Genomic DNA, 25,575 nt, shown 5'->3' with positions numbered 1-25,575 from the left:
AAATATAAGAAGACGTTTTTGAACAGTTAAAATTGGATACAGACAGGCAGTTTGACAATATTAGAGCTACTGTTCATTTTGGAGGTATGATAATAATTGGATGATTATTTTTTCTTAAATCTTCACATATTAGATGTAATATTAAATGGACAATTGAATTTCAACAAAGGTGTTAAAGGAAACTCAATAGAGAAAAGATAGTCCTTTCAACAAATGGGTTGAAATCAGTGGACATCTATGTGTAAAACAGGAACCTTAACCATATCCTCACACCATACACAAATATTTACCTGAAATGGATCACAGAGCTAAAGATAAGACCTTAAAGGTATTAAACTTCTCAAAGAAAATACAGGAGAAAATCTTTGTAACCTTGGTTTAGGCAAAGTTTTCTTAGATACAACACCAAAAGCATTATCCAAGAGAAAGGAAAAAAATCAATAAACTGCTTCAACAAAATTTAACACTTTTGCTCTCTGAAAGACAATGTTAAGGAAATGAAAAGGCAGTCCACAGACGAGGATGAAGTATTTTTGAAGTCCATATACTGCAAAGGATTTGTATCCAGAAAATATAAACAATCCTTAGAAATCAATAATTAAAAGAAAAACAACTCAATTTTTCTAAATGGGCAAAAACTGAAAAGACTCTTCACCAAAGAAAATATATAGATGACCAATAAGCACAGGAAAAATGCTCATCATAAATCACTAGAGAAATGCAAATTAAGGTCACAATATACTACTACATACATTCTAGAAAGGCTAAAATTAAAAAGACTGTCAATACTAGGGCTAGCAAAGATGAGAAGCAACTGGAAATCTCACACATTTGCTAATGAAAATGAAAACTGGTACACCCACTTTAGAAAACAGCTTTGAAATTTCTTTTAAAGTTAAAATACACCCACCCTATGACCCAGCAATTCCACTCCTTAGATATTTACTCAAGAGAAATGAAAGCATATGTCCACACACAGACCTACATGCAAATGTTCATGGTGGCCTCAGAAACTGAAAACAACTCAAATTTCCATCAACAGGTAAATAGATAAACAATGATACCATCATATCATCACATGTTATACAATAAAGAAATGAACTGTTGATACAGGCAACCACATTAACCTCTCTCAAAAGCATTATGCAAAGAGATACAGTCAAACAAAAGTACACACCGTATGATTCCACTTCTATGACATTCTTGAAAGGGCAAAAATATAGGGACAGGAAACAGATCAGTAGTTGTCAGTGGCCGAGGGTTTAAGGAAGAGAATTAACTGGAGGGCACAAGGAAACTTTTTGGATTAATGGAAATGTTCTATTTGATTATGGTGGTGGTTATATGACAGCATATAATTGTTAGAACTCACCAAACTGTAAGCTTAAAATGAGTGAGTTTAATGTATATAAAATTGTCCTCAATAAATGTGACTTTTAAAAAACCATTTCTGTTCACCTCTTACCCCAATAACATAGAAGATATTTCTAGATTACTTCATTTACTGCATAATTACAAATTTTTACTGATATCCATTGGCTCTATAAATTCTTTACATGGATCTCTCACTAGGATCTCTGAACTAATGCTTTCAAAAGTCAATGTATTTTTCTTAAGCATCCTACCGCTCTTGTACATCACTCAGTTTATTTGGTGCCTAAATCCTACTTAACTTCTTAAGAATATTTGCTTCCCAGGTTTCAAATCTGTGTGTCCAGGTTATCCTCCAGGTCATCCCACACAGCTGATGTTATCCATCCAATTTATAATTTTTTCTAGTAAAAACTCTAAGTCAACCTGCATGTGTTTACAAAACCACAAAAATAAAAGCTTTGAGTATTTTCTTAGTTTTCATAGTGCTTTATTTAAAAAATCATTTTATTGATCTTATTTTTAACAATGAAATACAAAAGGAGCCAAATGATTGTCCCTGACTCATCATGTTAATTTAATATCTGAAAATATCACTGAAGATCCTTAGCAAAATTCTAACTGCTACACTTTTGTCCTTTTTCAATACTACTGGGTGAAAGCAGTGAATTTCTAAGCTTGTTCCCTTTATACAAGCCGGGTTTAGCATGGTGTGCGGCATAGAGCCTAGAGTCTTCAACACAGCAGTTGGTTTTTGAGTATTTGAGGATCAAAGTACATTAAGCAGTCCTGCCTCTGAATTCCTTCCTGTATCCAACAACTTTCTTCCAAATTAACTTAGAGTGATCCGTTAATTTTGACCTAACAGAAGTTGAAATTCAAGTTAAATTTATTGCTAAATTGAAAGAGTGAAAGGAAGGAAATTAGCTAATCTCATTTACAACAACCTATTCAGGAAAAAAAAATTTATTTTAAAGCAGGACTAGATTCACAGATTTGTACAAAATTGTCAAATATATTTTATTTTAAACTTCAGTTTGATTGTGTCTGTTCTTACATGTAGATATTAGACCTTAATTTAGGTAATTCTTGCTGCTTCCAAACAACTAAGCCTCTTCAATCTTTCTTCTGAATTAAGTATAACAGTCAAATTTTTTTCTGCTCCTAGAAAACTTGGAGCCACACTTATGCCCACAAAAATCAGTGTGTGGGTTAAAAGGGCAGCAGTTCTCCACTTATTTTCACCAAAAAATCAGTGACATTTAAAGTATATTTAATATCCACTACCCAACATACTTTCCCTACTCTGGACTGCCACCCTTTGTAAAGGAGATAGCTAGTTTGCGTGAAATTCTCCCATAAGATTTCTGTATATAATCCTATATTTTCTCCCTCATCAGTCCCTCATATACCAGTGTCATAAAACCATAGTCAAGAACTGCTGCAGCTCAGCCTTATTACTGGCTCTGTTTTATATCTCATACTTATTTTTCTCTCTACTTTCACTTCACTTTTAATTTATCCTTTCTTGAATTTCATGTAGCCTTGTAAGTCACCTTAAATCCTTTCTAGAACAAGGTAAGGAATAAATAAATAATCATTTCAAGAATCTGCAAGAGCAATCTCTTCTCATTTACCCTAGATAAAAGCCTTAAAACTTTAATTCCTTGCAGCCTCTTAACTATTCTCCACCATACTGAATATACAAGTATCATAATCCACAGGCTTCTATTTCTTTGCTTTTACTAAATCTATTTAAAAATAGTTAAGGCTGCATACAAAAAAAAAAAACCCACAGGAAAAGAATCCACGCACAATTTAAGTTTAGAGGCCCATAATAGAAATTAAATTGTTTGCACAAAGAAACTGCTTGCTGCGTAACTTTTACATCTGAAGAATGTAAAGCTTCCAGTGTCTTTCATATAGTTACTCAAATAGTAATAGCTCAGTTACACAAAAGGAATTTTTAAATGCTCTGATATAAGACTACTATAGCTTAGGCATTGGCACATGAGAATTTGTTTTAGCACTATTTTTAAAACCACTAATAAATACCTCAAATTGCAGAACTGAGCCTCTGCTTAACTGAAACTGCTTGAGTTGTTGTGAAAGAAAAAGCATGTAAGAGAATTACATTGTTATCTAAAACAGAAATGCCTGCTAAACGAGTAGGAAAAGTAGATATTTATAAAAGTGGAGCTTTCATAGAGTTTAGTGTTATGAAAAGGAAAATTAGTTATGAAAGTAATAAATGCACAACATAGTAGCTTCTATTTATACCATTTCTATAAAAAATAATGTCCTTTAATTTCCCCCAAAGTTATCTAACCAAGCAACAAATAATCTACAATTAGGATTTGCCTTATTGCAAAGTTTGATTTGAAAAAGTTTGACACTTCACTCACCTACTGCAGGACAGAGTATTGCCCATATACAGATACTAAACCAATTGTCTAAGCAATTTCTTGTGTTTAGAAATTCAGTGCCACTATTATGGCTCACAATTTGGCTTATAATGCATCTGTAAGCAAACAGCCTGACAAGCACCCTAGTGTATTTCAGAATGACTGACAGGACACAGTGGCTCAAGCAAGAAAGGGGGATGGGTGCCCTTAAAGCAACATGCCAGTGAAAGGCGACATCAAACAGAATCAGTCTTGAAATTACATTTTTCAACTTTGTATGAAATACGACAGATTGTCCAATATATGCTTTTAAACATAAATTTCACGTGCATTATATGCTCCAAACACTGTAAATTCCAAAGTGGCTTTAAGAACTTAAAAAGTAGAAAAAATTTTTAATTGACATGCTATATGATACTTTCAAGAAGGTATCAAACTTCTAAATTACTTAAGAATATTCCAGTTATTCTAACAGAAATTAGGTCAGGGTAACTAGAGAAAAGTAGTTCTTATCTTACCTCTAGATATTTGCTAATTACCCCTACAACATTAATTTAACTAATAAATGTAATTTAAATAGATTGGATTATTTAGAATTGTTATTAAAGATGGGGGCAGGAGATCTTGGTTTTTTGCCCCTGCTGTGTTTCTTCCCTATGACCATGGTTAACAAATAGATCATTAGGTTAGGAAATTTCAATTTGGGGTATTTCTATATCAGTTTCAATTGGAAAAATATTTATTTAAGTGATACATTGGCTTCATTCTTCACATTTATAATTTTCCCTATATTTTTCTACAATATTTTGCACTGCTCAATCCTTTTATACAACAATCAGCCCATTTTATTAATTTTTTATTTTTTATTGAAGTATAGTCACTTTATAATATTGAATCAATTTCTGGTGTACAGCATGTTTCAGTCACACATGTACACACATACAGCCCTTTTCATATTCTTTTTCATTATAGGTTACTACAAGATATTGAATATAGTTCCCTGTACTACACAGTAGAAACTTGTTTATTTTTTATGTAGTAGTTTTTAAATACAATCCCTCATTTAGCCAGCAGAGGGTATCATTTGATTCAGAAAAGCTACAGTATTGAGTCCAACAACATTTATTTTTATACTTGAACTCAGAACTGGGGCATACCATCTCAGCTTTCCTTATTAAATGTGTTTAGAAATATCCCATTTTATTTTGCCCATATAAATTTGACTTATAGAACCTATATTAGTGTTTAATACTTCTCATCTGTGACAAAGTCTACCATTATTTCCTCCTCTATCAGCTCAATGAGATGCATCCTCATGGTACTGCAAGAAAATAACTACAAGGCTGAGAAGTAGCAGAAGTGGGTTCAACTATTAGAATGACTTTCCATAACCCTAGGTTTCCTGGGACAAAAATTACCAACAGACAAAACTCTACATAAGCACTCCAAGCCCCATTAGAAAATTCAAAAACAAATTAAAAAAAAAAACTGCACTATAAAACAAAATTTCTCTTCAAAATTACATGACATTTGTAAACTGTGTAATCTTTTCTTATTGCTCTGTTTAACATTTGCTAATCAACCATTATATATTACAGGCTAATTTTAGAAGCTATGTTTCCTGTTATCACAGTATTACTATATTTCTCATGAGCATACAATGTTATAACTAACAAAGTCCTCATACAAGCTACAAATTCTTTATTTTACAACTAAACACCCACTTCAGTTTGAAAAATCATGAACATTGATTTGCCTGATTTACTCTAAAAATAAAGATTTTACTATAATTAGCTAAAATCAGTAACTACCTCAAATTCATCTTAACTGAAGATAATAATTTTCCATGTTTCTCTAAAGCCATTATCACACACATCAAGTTTACTGTTAACTATGGCAATAATTAAACAGATCTAAAGGCTCAGAGTGATCTCTCTTTTCATGCTCCCAGACTTGCACTAATGACATAGCCTTTATACTAAAGCATCAAATTTTCCAAGGAGAAAAGAAATAATCATTCTCTTCCTCAGTTGTGATTCAAAATAGGAAATTATAGCTTCTTTAGAAGAGAATTCTATTTCATATAATGAAAGCAAGTTTTGGGTTCTTCACTCTGCAAAATCATTTTTAATATCTGAATATGGCAGTTTCTTTCCTCATATAACAACTAATTAGGTGGCCATGTAAAAATCGTATTTTACATTTGGAAATAAAGTATAACATCTCTTCAACTGTTACTGATTCTATCATAAAATTTCATAACTTTAATTTTCTAAACTGATATATTCTCTATAATATTAAAGAAATACTTAGAATTATTTCTTGAATTAACTTATAAGATAAGCATGCAGAAGGAAACTGAAAAGTCTGTTTTGCCAGTAATTTCCTTATCCTTTTTGCCAATCATCCACACATTGTAGAATACACATATGGCTAATATTTTTTTCTGTTTTCATCTAACCATTTAATTACACTTACTTGTCAACTCTGAGTTTGGTTCCTGACAGAGGCGCTCCTGAACTAAGTATCATTCAATGATTTTTAGTTCTCTTCAGGTGCCTTACGAATCTACATCTAAAGGCCTTGTTAGTATCTATTATATTTGTGGCAAAAAAAAAAAAAAACCTTTTAAACAATAATGCTTTGAAAGGAGGAGAGACTGAATGACTAGTGAAAAGACACTACATATTTAAAATAACCCTTTTTACTTTTAGTAAAAATGCCTCCATATTATTTTATGCTCTATTTGAATTTTCAATACTTTTTATAGATTTCATTTTATCCTGAAAACAACTTATTACCTCCCTAAACCATTGCAGTGGGCTCATAACATAATATTCACATCAGTGAGCAAGTCTAGACCAAACTCTCTGACTACATTAAGCATGATGAGTTTGAGGTATGAGTGGTATGTGCAAATGAGTTCCCATGGGCAGCCGAAAATTCAGAATCCTGAAGCTCAGGAGAAAAATCAAGATATGGTAACTATGCATCTTTGTTACACCTTAAACAATAAGACTAGAAGAGCTTTTCCAAGACTGAGAGTAGAGGGAGATAAGGCGCCAAGGATAGTATTTAGCAAAATGAGTTACCCATTAAGGGTAGGAAGAGAAGGGAAGTTATGAAAAGAACAGGCAGAAAGGCAAGACAGAATTGGTTCAAATTCAAGCTCTGCTTTATTCTGCTTGGCCTCGTCAACACTGACTCCCATTTACCTTGCTTTCTTCACGTGAAATGAGACCTATAAAGTTGTTATGATGATTAATTACTTATAAAATTACTCATAGAATCTAATGGAGTGCTAATTACAGTGTTAAAAAATTCATTAATCAATTACTGTTATTTTGTGAAAAGATAAGTTTCTCTTTGTAGAATTCTACTTTCCCAAATTCAAATGCCATTGAATTTTAGAAGGCTGTGGTGAAAGCAAACAGATTGTCCATCTGATTTAAAAATTGGTAAAGAGTCATTAAATTCACGCATTTTTATTTAGCAAATTGAATCCATTTCACCAAGGGAAGTTCTACTTCGTCCATGATAGTAATTTGTAATTAGGTAACAAGGAATCATGGTCCTAAAATGGAAGAGCTTAAGAGCTGCTTACAAAGTCATGACAAATGCTTAATAAATGGAAGACATACTAATACATATTAATAAATTGTGTATGTTTATTTAGCAGATTTAGTATGGGATGGTTTAAAGATAGAATATGAATAGAATATGAAACCAAAAGCAAAAGAATGTTTACAAGAAGCAAAAAAATAGAAACCTCTGGTGCCTTGTTCCCACGTAAGACTTATGGAGTTGTGCCAACCTGCCTCATTCCAGAGCAGAGAGCCAGTCAGTCACTGAGGCTATATTAGAGAGAGAGGAAGGAAATCCTTTCTCCCACTCTCTATTTCCAAAGATAATAACAGAAACCTAGAACGTGATGGATTTCACTACCAAGTAGCCATGTTTATTTTACTCATGTCCCCACTGACTCTTTAAAAGTCAACTCTGCTAATTTTCCATTATGAAGCACAAGATATATACATACAAACACATAGAAAATCCGTTTTTCAAAACTTATCCCTAAATTGTCCAAAAAATAACTGCTATCATCACTAAACTTAAACTATAACATCATTCCTATCAGGCCTTCGATTGTACTGAAAAGAAGGGAGCCTATCACAAAGTAAAGAAAAATCATTAAACTCAGCTGTTAACATAATGAATCACATTTTTTTAACTCTAAATAATAACCCTGTCCGACTATCTGGGTAACCCACACACATGACCCAGCTCATTCCAGCTTTTTTCTCCCTGGGTCTTGAGTACAAAGAATTAGATTGACACAGTCAATCATGCTCCTCCATTAAAGTTCAGCTGATGGAACTGGTCTGTGAAAAGCCTGTTTTATTTTAATTTTTGTAATCATATTCTGTATCCCTCAGCCTCAGTTCCATTTCCTTCCGCCCTTCCCACAGGCATCCAATCTGTAGTAGTTTATGGGTATCTTTCCAACCAACTTTCTTTAACTTTTTTTTACATATGATATATATCTTTACAATGATATGTGGCCTTTTGTGTGCATGAATTTTTTAATTTACACAAACAATATTGTACTTCCCATTTCTTTCTACTTCTCAATCTGTCTCTCCCTCTCATTTTCTCCCCTCAATATTATGTTTTCATGGTCCATGGCTGTTGAGTTATAGCCTTAGCCCACTCAATATAGTCCTAGCTCCACCTTGCTTTTCACTGCTATAGAAGCAAGACATTAGATTTCCCAGACTTCTTTGCAACTTAGAATAGCCTATGACAGAATTCTAGCAAATGAGATGTTGGCAGATGTTTGCTAAGGGGGTTTCTGGCAAAGCTTTTACTTTCCCTATAAAAAATATGTCAGACAATGTTGCCATGGCCCTTTGCCCTTCCTGTGATATGATGCCTGGACATAAAGCACTCTTACTGCAAACCTGAGGAAAGATGACACAGTAGAACTACAGAAAGAGCTTAGGTCATTGATGTTATCAGTTATGAACTTTTCACCTACAGATTTCTTGTTACTTGAGAAAAATGAGTTCCCAAGTAATATAATTGATCTAATTTGTGCCTTTTTTTACATTTGTAGAAAGCTATCAGATGCATTTATAATGCATTTTATCTGTGCATATTTCTTTTCAAGTATAACTAGGTAGTATCCAACTCTTTGCTATGAGAAACAATGCTATAGTAAACATTCTCATACATGTCTCTGTTTGTACCTATGCAAGAGTTTCTCTAACATATATATCCTGTTGAGGGCTGAATTGTGAGCTTCCCAAAAATCATGTTTATAGTCCTAACCCCCTGCACCTCAGGATATAGCTGTATTTAGAAATGAGGTCTTTAAGGATGTGATTAAGCTAAAATGGGGCCAGAGTTCTTGGTTTTATTTCAATATAAATAGTGTCCTTATAAGAAGAGGAAATAAGGACACAGACACACACAAAGAGATGACCATGTGAGGACACAGCAAAAAAACAGCCATTTGCAAGCCAAGGAAAGAGGTCTCAGGAGAAACCAAACCTACCAACACCTTGATCTTAAACTTTCAGCCTTCGAACTATGAGAAAATGAATTTCTGTTGTTTAAGCCACCCAGCCTGTGGTATTTTGTTTTGGCAGCATTAGCAACTAATACAATTCAGAAGTATAAGTTTCTGGATCAAAATGCACATGAGTACTCAATATCAACAAACATTATCAAACTGGTCTCCAAAACAACACTACCAGCAGAGCATGTGGGTTCACATGTCCCCATCTCTTCATCAGTACAAGATACTACATGACATTTCAACTTCTGCCACCATGGGAGGTGCAAAGTTGATCTCATTGTCATCATTTTCATTTCTGATCACCAATCTAATTGGTGACCTGTTTTAGGCTGACTAGTCATCCATTCAACACTCCTTTCTGTAAACTGCATACCTGTATGCAATTTTTTTTTACCCATTTTTTTAACCATTTTTCTCCTAGGTTGCCCATTTTTACTTATTGATTTATAAAAATTTTATATATATATATATATATTCTATATACTATTTTTTGTCAATTATATTCCTTGAAAATATCCTCTCCTTGCTTGACATGTCTCCCTTTGTATTCTTAAGCATTTCACATCTATATGTAAAAGTTCTATTTTCTTCCCATCCTTATAGATACTAGGTTATTACCAGACATTAATTCTTGCCAATCTAATAGGTATATAAACTATCTCATCATTTATTTAATCTGTATTTACCTGATAACTAGTGAAACAAACTAAACATCTTTCCACCTATTTATTGGTCATTACAATTTTCTCATCTATGAATTATTTTTTCGTTTATCATGGACCCATTTCACTGTTAAGACTTTTCTTTTCCTTACTAAATTTTTAGGAGTTCTTTATAAAATGTTATATTAGATTATTTTCATTGAATGGTCTGTGAGTCAGCTATTTCTACAACAGCGCTACATAACAAACCACCCGAAAACTCAGTGGAATAAAACAACATTTATTCTCTCTTGTTCATTTTCAGGTTGTCTGGGAGTTGTCTAATGCAGGATGGGCCTGGCTGGGCTCACTCCAAGCTATAGTTTTGGAATCCAGATTTATTTCACATGTTTGTCATCCTATTTGGACAAGTAAACTACATGTTTTTCCAACAGCAACAATAAAAATATAAGGACAGTTGGAAACACAGTGCCTCTTAAGGTATAAACTTCAAACTAGTACCCTGCCTCTTCTTTCAATGGGCAAAGCAAGTCATACTGCCAAGTCTAACACTAATGGGGCAGGGAAATATATTCCTCCTCTAGTGGGAAGAACTGTAGTCACATGGCAAAGAGCACGGATACAGAGAAGGAGAAGAATGGGGGAACAATAATGCAATCCACCTTATATGGATGATTGGTAAATACATCCTCTCATTTGGTAGCTTTAATTTATTTTCTTTTATGTGACTCTTTTCCACAAAGAAACTTTTTGTATTAAAGTAATTAAATATTTCAGTCTTTTACTTTATTATTTATATTTTGGGGGTCCTACTTAACAAATTACTTCCTACCCTAAGGTCATAAATACACGCTCCTATAGTTGTCCCTAGGAGAATACAACCAAGAGGACCAACAATCAATATATTTTAAATTACCATATGCATAAATGCAAAACTATATGATATAAACTAAGAGCAAAGGCACCAAAGTTAAACAAGTAACCAAAGTTAGAAATAATTACCAAGGATGACTACTTATTACAGGTGAAATTTTGAGCCCACTCTTTTAAAAATATTAATGGATACAGGCTGACAAAGATGAAAAAGATGCAAGAAATCATAAAGAATCACGAAGCTTGTCTTTTTGATCTAAGTACAAGACCACAGGAAAATGTATACAGTCTTCTCAAGTCATGACTTCTTGGAAAAAGAAAAAAGAAACTTTTATAGACCTTAATCATAAAACAATATATGTTGTGATATATTTTTAAAATATATGAGTATATATGGTGTAACAGTAGGAAATTCTGCAATAGTTTGGGTAAAAAGGAGGCCCCATCTACTAATTTTTCAAATTAAAACCACTTCTCAATTGCCAGACTGGCAGGGAGTCCAGTATCTCTCTTGTTCCTCAAATCGTTCAAGAACTCTGGGGGCCTCTTGATCCACAAAGCTCAGAGAAAAAAAACAGAGAATTTCATTAGAATACAAGTGGGCCCTGTTGAAGGCTGCTTGTGTCCTGTTCCTAGCACAGTTTACTGATGAAAACTGATCCCCCAGAGTTCCACGTGACCCCTCTGTTTACTATGCTCTTGCCTTTGCTGCTGCAAATACAGTGGCCACAGAGATTCCTCAAGAGAAGCAGCCTGCTCCAGCAGAGGTATGGCATGGCAGCCATGCCTGCAGGTTTTAATTCATCAAGAACCAAGTGGCTGGGTCAGGAGGACCTTCTGCCTCCAGTCACACAAGAGACCAAACAGCCTTTTCCATTGCGCATTGCAGGCCACAACAGGGGTCCTAGCCTAAGGTCTTTGATGTTCTTTCTTACTACAACCTTTTTTAATCAGGATCGGTCCAATGCACAAAAAACTTTCTAGTAATAAATACAAGGAAGGAGTCCAGGTCTTTGTTCTTTTCCTCTCTGAAGGCTCCCAGACTCTTTACAAACTTCCTCCAGTCCTGCCAATGTTGACCAACCCTGCAGGTAAAGGAATACTGGCAAGGGCAACATTTATCAAACCAGAAAAAGACTCTGCTACATCAGTACCTGAGACATAAAAGGGTAAAGACCTCAATAATGATTTCAAACACTGGGGAGAAATTTATCTTACCTCACAGTTGCCAGATAAAATACAGAATGCCCAGTTAACTTTGAATTTCAGATAAACAATGAATAATATCCTGGCCTACGTCCTATGCAGTATTTAAAACATACTTATACTAATAAAAAGTATTGGTTATTTACCTAAAATTCAAACCTAACTGTGTGTCTTGTTTTTTGTGTTGTTTTTGTTTGTTTTTTGGATTTTTTGCTCAATCTGGCCAAACTACCTTATTTAACCTCATGAATGGAACACAGTGGGAGAAAGGGGATCTAGAACTCCCTTGTGCCTAAAATTTAATGCAGCCACAGAGCCAAACCTTCACATCCATGTATCCTGACATCCTACCAGAGACTGGAGGCTGAAGAGCCAACCAAAAGCCAGCTCTCATCCCCTTACTGCACAAGAGCTGCTTTTTAGATAGCCAGAGATGCTTCCTGGCCACCTCCCAGCAATATATTTCTAACTACTCTCAGGTGGAAGATTTTAGTTCCCAGAAATGCAACATGGTATAAAAGGGGATAAGGGAAGAATGACATGCTGTGCCCTAGAATATGAGAGCCTCAACAGTGGAGCAGACACAAAAACAATACTGGCGGACGGGTATTCTAGAGATCAGATTTTATGCACCTGTTAGAAAAATGAATTTGAATTGCTTCAAATTATCTAGGATTAAATTCACCACCAAGTGGAGGACCAAGTAATAGCAAAAGGGGAACAGTTGCCCCAATGAATATGTACCTCCCATAGCCCAGAAATTTAGCAAGATACTTGCCCACCACTTTAAGATTTGAGAGGGAAATTCTGTAGTTCCAAAATTGATAGTGACAGAGCTCAAAAGGGACTCACTTATGACAAACACCGGGACTGAATAAACCTCTTGTCTTTCAAAAATAAGTAAGTAGAAAAATCTAAAATTAAAAGACTTTATAACAATAAAAGAAGAAGACAATATCTTAAAGATGCAAGGGGAAATTATCCTCAAGACAAAAGAAAATTTAGGACACAACTACTCTGTGCTCTCAGTGAAATACCCAAACATAAAAATTCTAGTTAAGAAGTGATGGAGATGCTAAATAAAATGAAAAGAAAGTTGAGTGAAGTGAAAGGTCAAGATAAAAAGAGACCTAGCAAAAATTTAAAAATAAAAGAGTTCAGCAAACTCAGAGACAATAAAGAAATTAAAATCTGCTCTGGGGGAATCACTCCTCTCCTTTACCATCTGCCTCTCTATCAGCAACTTCATCATTCAAAGAGCAAAAGAAACTAAGAATGGAAGTGCTACCCTGGGCTTAATTCTTACCAACAAAGAGGAATGTTTTAGTGAAGTGAAAGTGACAGGAACCTTGGGAAAAATTGAATATATCACCTCAGAGTTCATTATAACCAAGGAAGAAAACACAAAGCAAAGTAAGACAAGTATCTTAGATTGCTTAGCAGCTCAGAGAAAATATAAGAATTTCCCAGAGCTAGAGATTCTAAAAGGAAAGATAGATCAAAAAATAAAACCCACTACTTCAATCACAAATGAGAAAAAAATGGGAAAGAACGTATGTAAATATAATTCAATGTGGTGTACAAGGAGCTTCCTAGAGGCTGAGATTCCTTAAAGGACATACAAAAGAACAAGGAAGAGGATAAAGGTAAGGATGAACACATCAGTGTAGTATTGGCCTATTAGAAGAGTGGACTAAACCCACGATGAGCAAAGACTTGGAAAAAACAGTCAAAACAACACAAAAACTTTTAGGTTGTATTCAAGGAAGGAAGGATGAGAAAGGTACAACTTCCCTCCTCTACTCCCAAGCAGGTTTCATGATGTTAACAAGTTACAGATAGGAAATAAAATGATATTTTGAGTTGGCTTTCATCTTGTCTACCAAGGAGCATGGTCTTTAAAATGGAAAGATTGTGCCAACAATCTTGAGAAGAAACTGATAAACCAGATGGGAGAAAAGATAGTGAGATAGTGTTTAAATGTTTAGATAAATGTCCATTTCCAGGGGTATTCTATTACAGCAGGGGTTCTCATTCTCAGCACTATTGACATTTTAGACTGGATAATTTGTTGTGGGGTGCTGTCTTGTGTAGGATATCTAGCAGCATTCTTGGCCTCTATCCACTAGATGCTAGTAGCACCAACCTCCTAGTTGTGACAACCAAAAGTGTCCCAAGACATTGTCAAATGTCACCTGGGAAACAAAAGTACTCCGGGTTGAGATCCACTATATTACAGAGCACTGAAAAACTTGCATAAATTATCACAGAATTATTATTTGCATCTTTGAGTAATCATGGCATAGGGAATTGTCAAATGTTATCTCACATATTAAAAAAGATAGGTTCTGAAAATTAAAACCAGTAAATTTGATGTTGATCCCCAGCAAATTTAAATACACTATCAAAATATTATTAACTGGAAAAGAGAGCAATGATCTCATGAATTCTGGTATAGTTTCATTAAGAGCCATTCATACTAAACTAATATAATTTTCTTCTCTTCTTTTTTCAATATCATCACTAGTGAGGGTAAACTGGTTTCACTAAAATATCTTCTGAATATTTTCTAAAATCTTCTTTGACAAGAAAAAGAAATTTTAGCTGTGTCATACACTGTTGGCTAAAGTGTATCTCATAAAAAATCTTTTTGGAAAGCACTCTGGCAATATCCACAAAATTTTACATGCACAAATTTTTAGACTAAGCAAATATTTTTAGGAATTTGAACATGTGTATAAAGATTCATGTCAGGGATTGCAGTACTGTGTGTGATAACAAAAAGATAGAAACAACCTAAATAAATGTTCATCAAGGAGGGAGTAGTTAAATTAATTGTCATATATTCTTTCATTAGTGTGATTTTAACTGTGACCAGAGAAAAGCCTTAGGAAATACACAAAATCCAATTGGATGTCATTTCCCTAGCAGTAGGAGATATTAAAAATATTTAATAACCAGCATAGCTTAGGAGTCTAGCCTGGAGATAGGACTTGGAAAGCCTGACTATGCCAGGTGTTCACCCTTTAGTTGCTGGGTCTAGGGAAGGTCTAGAGGGCCCCAGGCAGAGACCAAGTGGAAGAAGGCCACTAGTGAAGGGAAAGGGAGTACAAAAGCATGTCATATTTTAACAACTTGTATGGCCTTACTGGGGAATATCAGTCCTCACCAACAGACAGAAACAAAATTAAAATAACCCAGAATAGCATGGAACAATAAATTGGTTGAATTCAACCAAGTGGCACCTATCATGAAGAGTGAAGTAAATTTATATGTACTGATATGAAACAATTCCTTTTTTCCCTTCATATGTATTTTTAATACAATTTTTAAAGGTTACACTCCATTTATACTCATTACAAAATATTAGCTATTCTCCCCATGTTGTACCATACATCCTTGTAGCCTGTCTTATTCCCAATAGTTTGTACCTCCCACTCCTCCACCTCTATAATGCCCCTCCCCATTGGAAACCACTAATTTGTGGGACAAATCTTTTTTTAATTTTCACAAGAAACTGGTAGCAGTTTCCTTGTGAAACGATGACCAGAGAACTGAGGGCCCAGATCAAGGCAGAAGGGACATTTATTTTCATTGTATATCCTTTGTGGCAAATGCTGTAGGTTAACTAATACCCCTTCCAGCCCTGGCCCAACTTTCCTCCTCTACTAAGTATACCAGAAAGCTAAAAAAAATCTGCTCTTCTCAGACTCACTGGCAGCAGTGGGACACAGATTTCATCAGCCAAAGAAAGCTTCGGTGAGATTTTCTAAAGGTCACAGGCATCAGATCCTTCTAGGAAAGTTGTAGTGGGACTTCCAATGCCCAGTGCAAGAGCCAGGAATGGTGGAAGCTAGTACATCTATAGGACCATCCCTCATGTATAGCTGGACATTTTTCCTAGCTTCACTGCCTCTGGCTATCCAGGAGAATCTATGAGCTATCTAATGTCACTCATAAAACTCTTTCAGGAGCTAGCCAGAGGAAACTCTTGTTTGCAATTTTACAACCGACACCACAAAAATACAAGGGATCATGAGAGACTACTATATGCAACTATATACCAACAAAAATGACAACCTAGAATAAACAGACAATTTATTAGAAAGGTACAATTTGTCAAGACTGAGCCAGGAATTAATAGAAAATGTGAATAGACAAAATACCAGTACTGAAACCAAATCAGTTATTTAAAAATTCCCAACAAACAAAAGTCCAGGACCAGATGGCTTCACAGGTGAATTCTACCAAACATTTAGATAAGAGTTAACACCTATCCTTCTGAAACTATTCCAAAAAATTGCAAAGGAAGGAACACTTCCAAACTCATTCTGTGAGGCCACCACTACTCTGATACCAAAACCAGACAAAGATATCACAAAAAAAGAAAATTACAGGCCAATATCAATTATGAATATAGATGCAAAAATCCTCAACAAAATACAAGCAAATCAACTCCAACAGTGCATTAAAAGTATCGTATACCAGGATTAAGTGGAATTTATCCCAGGGACACAAGGATTTTTCAATATCCACAAGTCAATCAATGTGATACCCCACATTAACAAACTGAAGAATAAAAACCATATGATCACTTCAATAGATGCAGAAAAAGTTTTTGATAAAATCCAATAGCCAGTCATGATTTTAAAAAACTATCCAGAAACCAGGCATAGAGGGAACATACCTCAACATAATAAAGGCCATATTTGACAAACCCACAGCTAACATCATACTTAATGGTGAAAAGCTGAAAGCATTTCCTCTAAGATCAGGATCAAGACAAGGATGCCTACTCTCTCCAGTTTTATTCAACACAGTTTTGGAAGTCCTAGCCATAGCAATTACAGAAGAAAAAGAAGTAAAAGGAATCCAAATTGGAAAAGAAGTAAAATTGTCACTGTGAATGACATGATACTAAATGTAGAAAATCCTAAAGACAGTACCAGAAAACTACTAGAGCTCAACAATGAATCTGGTAAAGTTGCAGGATACAAAACTAATACAGAAATCAGCTGCATTTCAATACACTAACAATGAAATAGCAGAAAAAGAAATTAAGGAAACAATTCCATTCACCATCACACCAAAAAGAGTAAAATACCTAGGAATAAACCTACCCAAGGAGGCAAAGGACCTGTACTCTGAAAACTATAAGACATTGATGAAAGAAATTGAAGATGACATAAATAGATAAAAAGATATACCTTGTTCTTGGATTGGAAGAATCAATGTTGTTAAAATAGCCATACTACCCAAGGCAATATACAGGTCCAATGCATCCCTGTCAAATTACCAATGACATTTTCCACAGGGATGGAACAAAAAATGTTAAAATTTGTATGGAAACACAAAAGACCCCAAACAGCCAAAACAATCTTGAAAAAGGAGAATGGAGCTGCTGGAATCATGCTCCCTGGCTTTAGACTATACTACAAAGCTACAGTAATCAAAACAATATGGAAAAACCAATATGGTACTGGCATGAAAACAGACACATAGATCAATGGAACAGAATAGAAAGTCCAGAAATAAACCCACACACTTATGGTCAATTAATCTATGAAGAAGAAGGCAAGAATATACACTGGAGAAAAGACAGTCTCTTCAATACATGGTGCTGGGAAAATTGGACAGCTACCTGTTAAAGAATAAAATTAGAACATTCTCTAACACCATATACACAAATTAACTCAAAATGGATTAAAGACCTAAATACAATCACTCATGTGGAATCCAAAATATAAAAATAAAAACAAGGACACTAATGAACTCATCTACAAAACAGAAACAGACTCACAGACATAGTAAACAATCTTATAGTTACCAGGGGAAAAGGAGTGGGAAGGGATAAATTCAGGAGTTTGAGATCTGCAAATATTAACCACTATATATAAGAATAGATGAAAAACCAAATCTATTCTGTATAGCACAAGGAACTATATTCAATATCTTGTAATTAGTAACATATGGTGGAAAAGAATATGACAACAAATACATATATGTTTCTATATAACTGAAGTATGTGCTGTACACCAGAAATTGACACAATATTGTAAACTGACTATACTTTAATAAAAATATTTTTAAATATCTTGTAATAATCTTTAATGAAAAAGAATATGAAAATGAATATATGTATATACATGCATGACTGGGACATTATGCTGTACACCAGAAATTGAGACACTGTAACCGACTATAATTCAATTTAAAAAAATAATAAAAATAAAGACCTAAATGCAAGACATGACACCATAAAACTAGAAGAGAACATAGGCAAAACATTCTTGGACATAAATTGTAACAATATTTTCCTAGATCAGTCTCCCAAAGCAAAAGAAATAAAACCAAAAATAAACAAATGAGACCTAATCAAACTTAAAAGCTTTTGCACAGCAAGGGAAACCATAAACAAAATGAAAAGACAACCTACAGAATAGGAAAAAATATTTGCAAATGATGTGACCAACAAGGGGTTAACATCCAAACTATACAAACTGCTCATACAAATCAATATCGAAAAAACAAACAATCCAATCAAAAAAATGGGCAGAAGACGGTAAGCAGACATTTTTCCAAAGACAAAACAGATGTCCAGCAGGCACATGAAAAGATGTTCAACATCACTAATTATTAGAGAAATGCGAATCAAAACGAAAATGAGTATCACCTTACACCGGTTATAATGGTGATCACTAAAAAAATCTACAAATAAATGCTGAAGAGGGTGTAAAGAAAAAGAACCCTCCTACACTGTTGGTTGGATTGTAAATTTGTGCAACCACTATGGAAAACAGCATGGAAGTTCCTTAAAAAACTGAAAGTAGACCTACCATATGATCCAGCAACCCCACTTCTGCGTATTTATCTGGAAAAAAATTAAAGCTCTAATTCAAAAAGATAAATGCACCCCAATGTTCATAGCAGCACTATTTACAATAACCAAAACATGGAAACAACCCAATTGCCCGTCAACAGACAATTGTTGGCTTGAGAAGATGTGGTGTACACACACACACACACACACACACACACACACACACACACACACACACACACACAATGGACTATTACTCAGCCATAAAAAAGAATGAAATATTGCCATTTGCAGCAGCATGGATGGATGTAAAGAATATTATACTTAGTGACAAAAACAAATACTATATGATATCACTTATATGTGGAACCTAAAAAATAATGCAAATGAATCTATATACAAAACAGAAACAGACTCATAGACATAGAAAACAAATTTATGGTTACCAAAGAAAAGAGGGAGACAGAGAGGAACAAATTAAGAGTACGGGATTAACAGATACAGACTACTATACATAAAGTAGATAAGCAATAAGGATTTACTGGATAGCACAGGGAATTATATTCAATATTTTATAATAGTCTATAATGGAATATAACCTGAAAAAAAACAACTAGATCACTTTGCTGTACACCTGAAGCTAACACAATATCGTAAGTCAGCTTACACAGTGATGTATGTCAATTTTATCTCAATTGAACTGTAAAATAAAAGAATAAAAGAAAAGAAAATGGGCAGAGAGTATAACAAGGCAATTTATGTAAAAGAAATAAAATAGGCTAATAAATATCTATAATAAATTGCTCAACCTTACATATTACGAAGTGCGAATCAAAAAACAAGATATTTTTACCTATCAAACTGTCAAAAGTGAAAATTTTTGATAGAGTATCATCAGTACTAGTAAGAGTTGGGGACATAAGCTCTCAGCATACCCTGTTAGTAGGGGTATAAACTGATATGAACTATTTGAAAAGAATATGACAACAGCTCTCATATTTTAAATCATGTATACTCTTTAACTGTTTGGTTGATATTACCAATTAAAGGTAATGCTGATTAAATTTTAAAATGAACATTCCTTTTGACTCAGCAATTACACTTCAATTAATTTATCCTAAAGATATATTCATAAAATACATCAAGATATATAAACAAAGATATTCATATGGCATAGAAACATAAAAAAAACAAAGAAAAAATATGGGAAACAACAGACATATCCATCAATACAGAATAAGCTAAAAAAAATCATGCTACATCCATATAGTATAACACTACAAAGCCACGGAAAAGAATGAGGTACATCTACATGAATTGCTTAATTAAATGTAACTCTCTTCATTTGGGGAGAAGGGGGTACAAAAGATGCAGATCAATATGTGTAGCATTATGCTTTTTTTTCTTGACCTAAATCACGGTTCTGTAAATTAGCAAAAAGAGCAGAATGCATGGATATTGCATGGGCAACCAGCAGTGCTTATCATAAATTATTTAATTCTTAAAACCAGAATTCCTTTGGCACCCCATATCAGGAAAATAGGAACTGCTGAGTCTAACAGAAAAGTAGTTAATCCTGCATATTTCCATGGAAACATGATCTATGAGCTCTAGCCCTAGATTAAGACAAACCCTGGTACTTCTGGAGAATCACAGAGAGGTAGGTTTTATTTCTCACCCTCCTTCCATCCTCATCCACAAAAACACACACACTAGCAATGAAATATCACAAGGATAGGGGTTGAATTTGGCTCACTAGTATCTATTCTCAGCACTAAGAATAATGTCTGTTAGAAAGCAAATTTGTGGTTACCAGAGGGTAAAAGAGGTAGAAAGGGATAAATTGGGAGTTCGGGATTTGTAGATGCTAACTACTATATGTGGAATAGGTAGACAGCGGGGTCCTACTGTGTGTGTATGAATGAACCACTGTGGGGTACACCAGAAATTAACACAACATTGTAAATCAACTATACCTCAATTAAAAAATAATGTCTGGTACACAAGTCATCTAGAATGAGTGAATAATTCCAAAGCCAATATTGGAATACAGCCAATGTAGTCCTCTGGGGAATTCTGCCTCTCAGTCGTTTCTATATGTTCTTAGTGAGATAACCCAGGGCCTCTTTACATTGACACTACCTCCAGAAGCCCCATCAACTGAGACCTGGTAATTCATTATCTGGTTAACTGTACACCTCCATTCCAATTCTCTACTTCATATGCATATAAAGAGAGAAGATAAATGTTTGTATGGTATAATTTAAGCAATTCTATTCAAAGTACAGGCCTGCAATGAGATAGGAAGCTTGCTCCAGAATGTGAATCAATGACTGCTTCCTTCAACTAGAAAGTCTTGCTACAAAACCATAGGGAATAATTGATTTACACTCTGGTACAAACTCCTTATCTCCTTTCTTGGACCAGTAACAGATTGAGAAATGTTGATCACATTTTGAACAGTGCTAATACACAGTAGAGCCTAAAGGGCTCAAGTGTCAGTACTTGAGGGTCTTAATTTGTGCCAAACATTGCCTCTGCCATCGAATCTATTTTACCATTTATGGAGGGGTCTGAAACAGCACAAGCATATGGGTTAGGATAATGAAAATCAGGAAAAAGAGGTGATGGAGTAAGGATGCCAAATAAACTTGACCTAACTTACTATTTTACACATAGGAACTTAAAGTCACTTCTCAGACCCTGGAAGTTAGTGATTAAATTAGTAGCAGAATACCGGCTGTGCCCCAGACAGCAACAATGTAGTTTAAAATAGTAATTGAACATGTGAAAATCAGGTGCAACAGTTAATAGTCATGTTCATTTTCAAAAATTCTGTAGGCCCAATCATCTGTCATTTTCCATTAGATTTGCTACTTGGCTAAACATAGGAGTTCCACCCCATAATATCATGTCACTTAAAATCCAGTATCTAAACAAGATTTAGAAAATTATGCTTTTTGAGTCTCTAGACTAACATTCCCATGAGCCAATGATCCATAAATAAACACTATTTTTAAGTCTTCATTACGAAGCACATAGTTTCTCTTCAGGCAGGCCTGGGCTGCCAACTTCTCTACTTAAGTCTTAATCCTTTCTATTCCAAAGAAAAAATAGAAACATGCAAACAGAAGTTCAGAGGGAATAAAGAATGGAACCCCCACCCTTCTAGAACTATGGTCTTTCTCTAAATATCACTGGAAAAATAAAATTCCACACTTAAAAAAATTTAATACAGTCAGAATATATTCTTTAAGAATTCACAACCTTATACCTCACCTCCCACCAAACACTGGTACCTCCATTTCTCTCCATTTTGATTTCTCTATACTAGCCACCACCTCCAAAAATAAAACAATTTTATTTCTTACAAATTTCTCAGCTTTTTTTTTACTTCAATATGTTCTATTCCTACAGCTATAATTCCCAAATTCAACAACAATAACAAAATTAAAATTTCATATCTTCCCTGACTCCCAGCCTACACATGCTTTATTCCATTCTCATGTTTCCCCAAGCAGAAAATCCCAATACTGAATCTCTGCTTTTGCATGTGCCTTCTATCCTTTTTCTTTCCACTTTGCTACCTATAGATTTTCTCCAAATAATTCTAATTTCCACAAACTTTTATTATAAAATATTTGTTCTTCCTAATTCTGCTATTTCTCACGTTGGGTCATAAAATTCACATAAGTCAGAATGATACATAGATGATCCTCTAACAAAAGTTATTTATAAATTCTATTGTTCAAAATCCAAAGTAATGTAAGCAGTCAATAATACTGTCTATTGGTTTCAGACAGAGTTGAAGCATTTTAACATACAGCTTTGTCGATAGGTGTGGAAGTTCATGCACTGAAGTTTTGTAAGTAGAGGAGATTCTGTCCTTCCAAATACTAAGTACATTAATATCTATGTGCCTGATAACTGTTTTGCATCTCACAGACACTCAATAAATATTTCATTTATTCACAAGGAATTTTACAATGACTTAAAAGAAAAACAGTAAAAACTCATCTTAAAAATCACAACCTTTGCCTTCAACTCTAATGCTCTCTAATCCAACAAGTCCACACTTAAGAATAGAGCTTAAAGAAATTACCTTTAAAATAAATAAATTCATAGACACGTACACATACATTTACCATAGCACCTAAATATTCAATCATTAATAAAACTATATCCATTCACTTGGAAGAATGTTAGACAGAAATCTAAAACAATATTTATGCAGAACAAGTAATATCATGTGGAAAATGTTTTGGTACAGGTTAAATGAAAAAGATAGGTTCCAAATTTTATCTATAGTATTATTATAATTCATCTTATTAAAGCTGTGCAGAGAAAAAAGACTAAAAGAAAATGCATCAGTGAGGTTACAGATAAGTTTTTCTGTGCTTTCAAAATTCCTACAATGAGCTCATATTACTTTCATAATGAAAAGAAAAGAATTTTTATTATAAAAAATCCCAATATTTTACTCAAATAAGACACAGACTATGTAGAGGATGCAACAAAAGGAAATAGCTATATCTATCCTGTGTGAATTTTGGGTTTCTCCACGTAACAAATTTGTCCTATGCTACAACTGAGCTAATTGTTTATAGCAGCTAATGAAATTTTAATAATCCATCCAAATATGCCATTTGAGTTCGACTATTGATATTCCACATCTCTAAATAGCAATTATTCTCAATACATTGACCTTTCTCTGTCCATAAAAGCTAGCCCCAAAAACCCAGAACAAAGGCGAATATGAAATCCTATTTTTCCCACGTTTGTTTTAAGCAAATCATTGGATCTCATGTATCTTCAGAGATGTTGCAACTATCTTTCTTAGTGGTGTATGTCAGTGACTCAAAACCTCCATAGTCAATGAACTTCCTGATGCCTAACCCAAATTTCTTGTTTCCCTTTGCACTATTCCTTCCAGTTCTGTCCTCATTGCTACTGAGAGCAACTGCTCACAGTTACTCAGACACCATCAGATAGTGCCCTTCTCTTTACGTGATTGATAATTACTTCTCATATTTATCTCATATAGTATGATTTTTATTTGATTACAAATGGTGGTAAAAAGATTCTGAGAGATTCCTCAACCTCCTAATAATACTGCTAATTATAAAACAAATATATAAAACAAATATTAAATTCTAAAATTAAAGCTCTTGCCACTATCTCGTTTTTAAAATCTTCCATTTACTGTGAACAAGCTTTGGGTTGACAGTAAAATCCCTTCAAATATTTTGCCCCAGCCCCATGCCAAAGCACAAGCATCCAGGCCATAGCTTATCTTTTCCTGCACAGGATCCCAATCGGCTTTTTATAGCCAGAAACTCTCTGAATGCAAAGCACGACCTTGGCTACTAGCTTCCCCTGGCACTAGATTGAAAGTTATTTATAACTTTAAAATTAGCGTGAAAGCCTCTATTTCTCACCATAACCAGTCAAAACATTCCCATTTTATATAATAATGCGATGTTCTTTAATTCAGAAAGAAATCCCACATTTTAAACCTACAATATATAACTAAGACAGAGCAATCTCAACACAGAAAGAAGAATGCACTGAAGTCCAGCTCCTCTTTTTACAAACTCGACTCTTACCTTTCTGTTGCTTCCTATAAAGTAAATGTATTTAAAATCGGCTCTTGAAGGGAATTTTCCAAAAAAAAAAAGTTGGGAGAAGAAAAAAAAAAGAAGACTTCTTGGTTAGTCACAGAGTTAGAGTTACAGAGCACCAAACTGAGAGGCAGTGACAGTGGGGCAGTCACTTTAGCTGAGCGTCATTCACCCAGGATGAGAAAGAAGGGGGAGGTTACAAACCAGGGTGGGTGGTATCTAATCCTGAACTGCTAGTCACTGACCTCACTGACAACTTGTTACTGAAAATACTTTGTTGAAAAAGGCCAGACACATACTTTGCCTAGAGATCTACAAACATAGCTGTCAGGAAGCTCTAAATAAGTTAGATCTGCATTTCTCTAGTCCCTTTCCAAAACAAGGACCTCTTACATCTAATTAAAGCTGAAGTCTGGAATTATTGAGAGTAAAAAATGATAAAGCAGGGATAATAAGAGTCCAGGAAATCCACATATCAAAAGATCAGTTATATAAAATTCAGTGTCTTCAGTACCATAGAATGATGTGTCATATCTAAGACAGTGTTTTTCGACTGAAATCTTACCTGTCTCATACCCTCGCACCAAGCATCACACTCTGCTTCTGGAATTTATGTAGAGCAACATAATTATCAGTAAAGAATGTAAAGTGAAGATTCACCAAAACTCCACAGGTGAAACCATTGTTAAAGTCACAAAAAAAAAAAATCTTTCCAATTAATTTTTTTCTATGGCTATTTTCATATTTCCACTTGCCTTTTTTGATCTCCTCTCCCACAGCATTGTAAGATTCACTGGAACAATCTCCCATACCCCTGCCTTATGCTTTATCACTTCATCTATTCCTTGATACCCCACTTGAACTTGTACCGTATTTCCTTAGACTTACTACTTTTGTGACTTTCTTCCAATAGCTTCTAAAACAGTAGGTGATAATTGACCCTAAAATAAAACTACTCATTTGAGTTTAGTATTTCTGTAATTAAAAGGCTGAATTCAAAATTTTAAAAAGGCATTTATTATTAGCTACACAGTCA

The 25,575-nt window shown here is 34.3% G+C and overlaps 1 protein-coding gene across 6 annotated transcripts in view; it reads right to left on the bottom strand.

Moving 5' to 3' along the window:
* CTNNA3 (catenin alpha 3) overlaps positions 1-25,575 on the bottom strand; it is a 1,350,697-nt gene that overhangs the window by 1,299,919 nt on the left and 25,203 nt on the right. The window contains exon 1 of one of the 6 annotated variants that reach the window (XM_010985795.3): positions 24,525-24,774. The exons of 1 other annotated variant lie outside the window; for it this stretch is intronic. Coding sequence is in view for 3 of the 5 variants with exons in the window: in XM_064488129.1 (XP_064344199.1) it covers positions 3,777-3,802 (26 nt within the window). In the remaining 2 variants the exon portion in view is untranslated. Of the gene's footprint in view, positions 1-3,776; positions 3,886-24,524; positions 24,775-25,575 lie in introns of those variants that run through there. 4 more of the 6 variants (XM_064488129.1, XM_064488128.1, XM_064488127.1 and 1 more) reach the window with 4 other exon arrangements.

The sequence above is a fragment of the Camelus dromedarius genome, chromosome 8 (assembly GCF_036321535.1).
Source record: "Camelus dromedarius isolate mCamDro1 chromosome 8, mCamDro1.pat, whole genome shotgun sequence".
Taxonomy (NCBI): Eukaryota; Metazoa; Chordata; class Mammalia; order Artiodactyla; family Camelidae; genus Camelus; species Camelus dromedarius.
The sequence above is the reverse complement of the archived record's forward strand: the minus strand, read 5'-3'. Positions and strand labels throughout refer to the sequence as shown.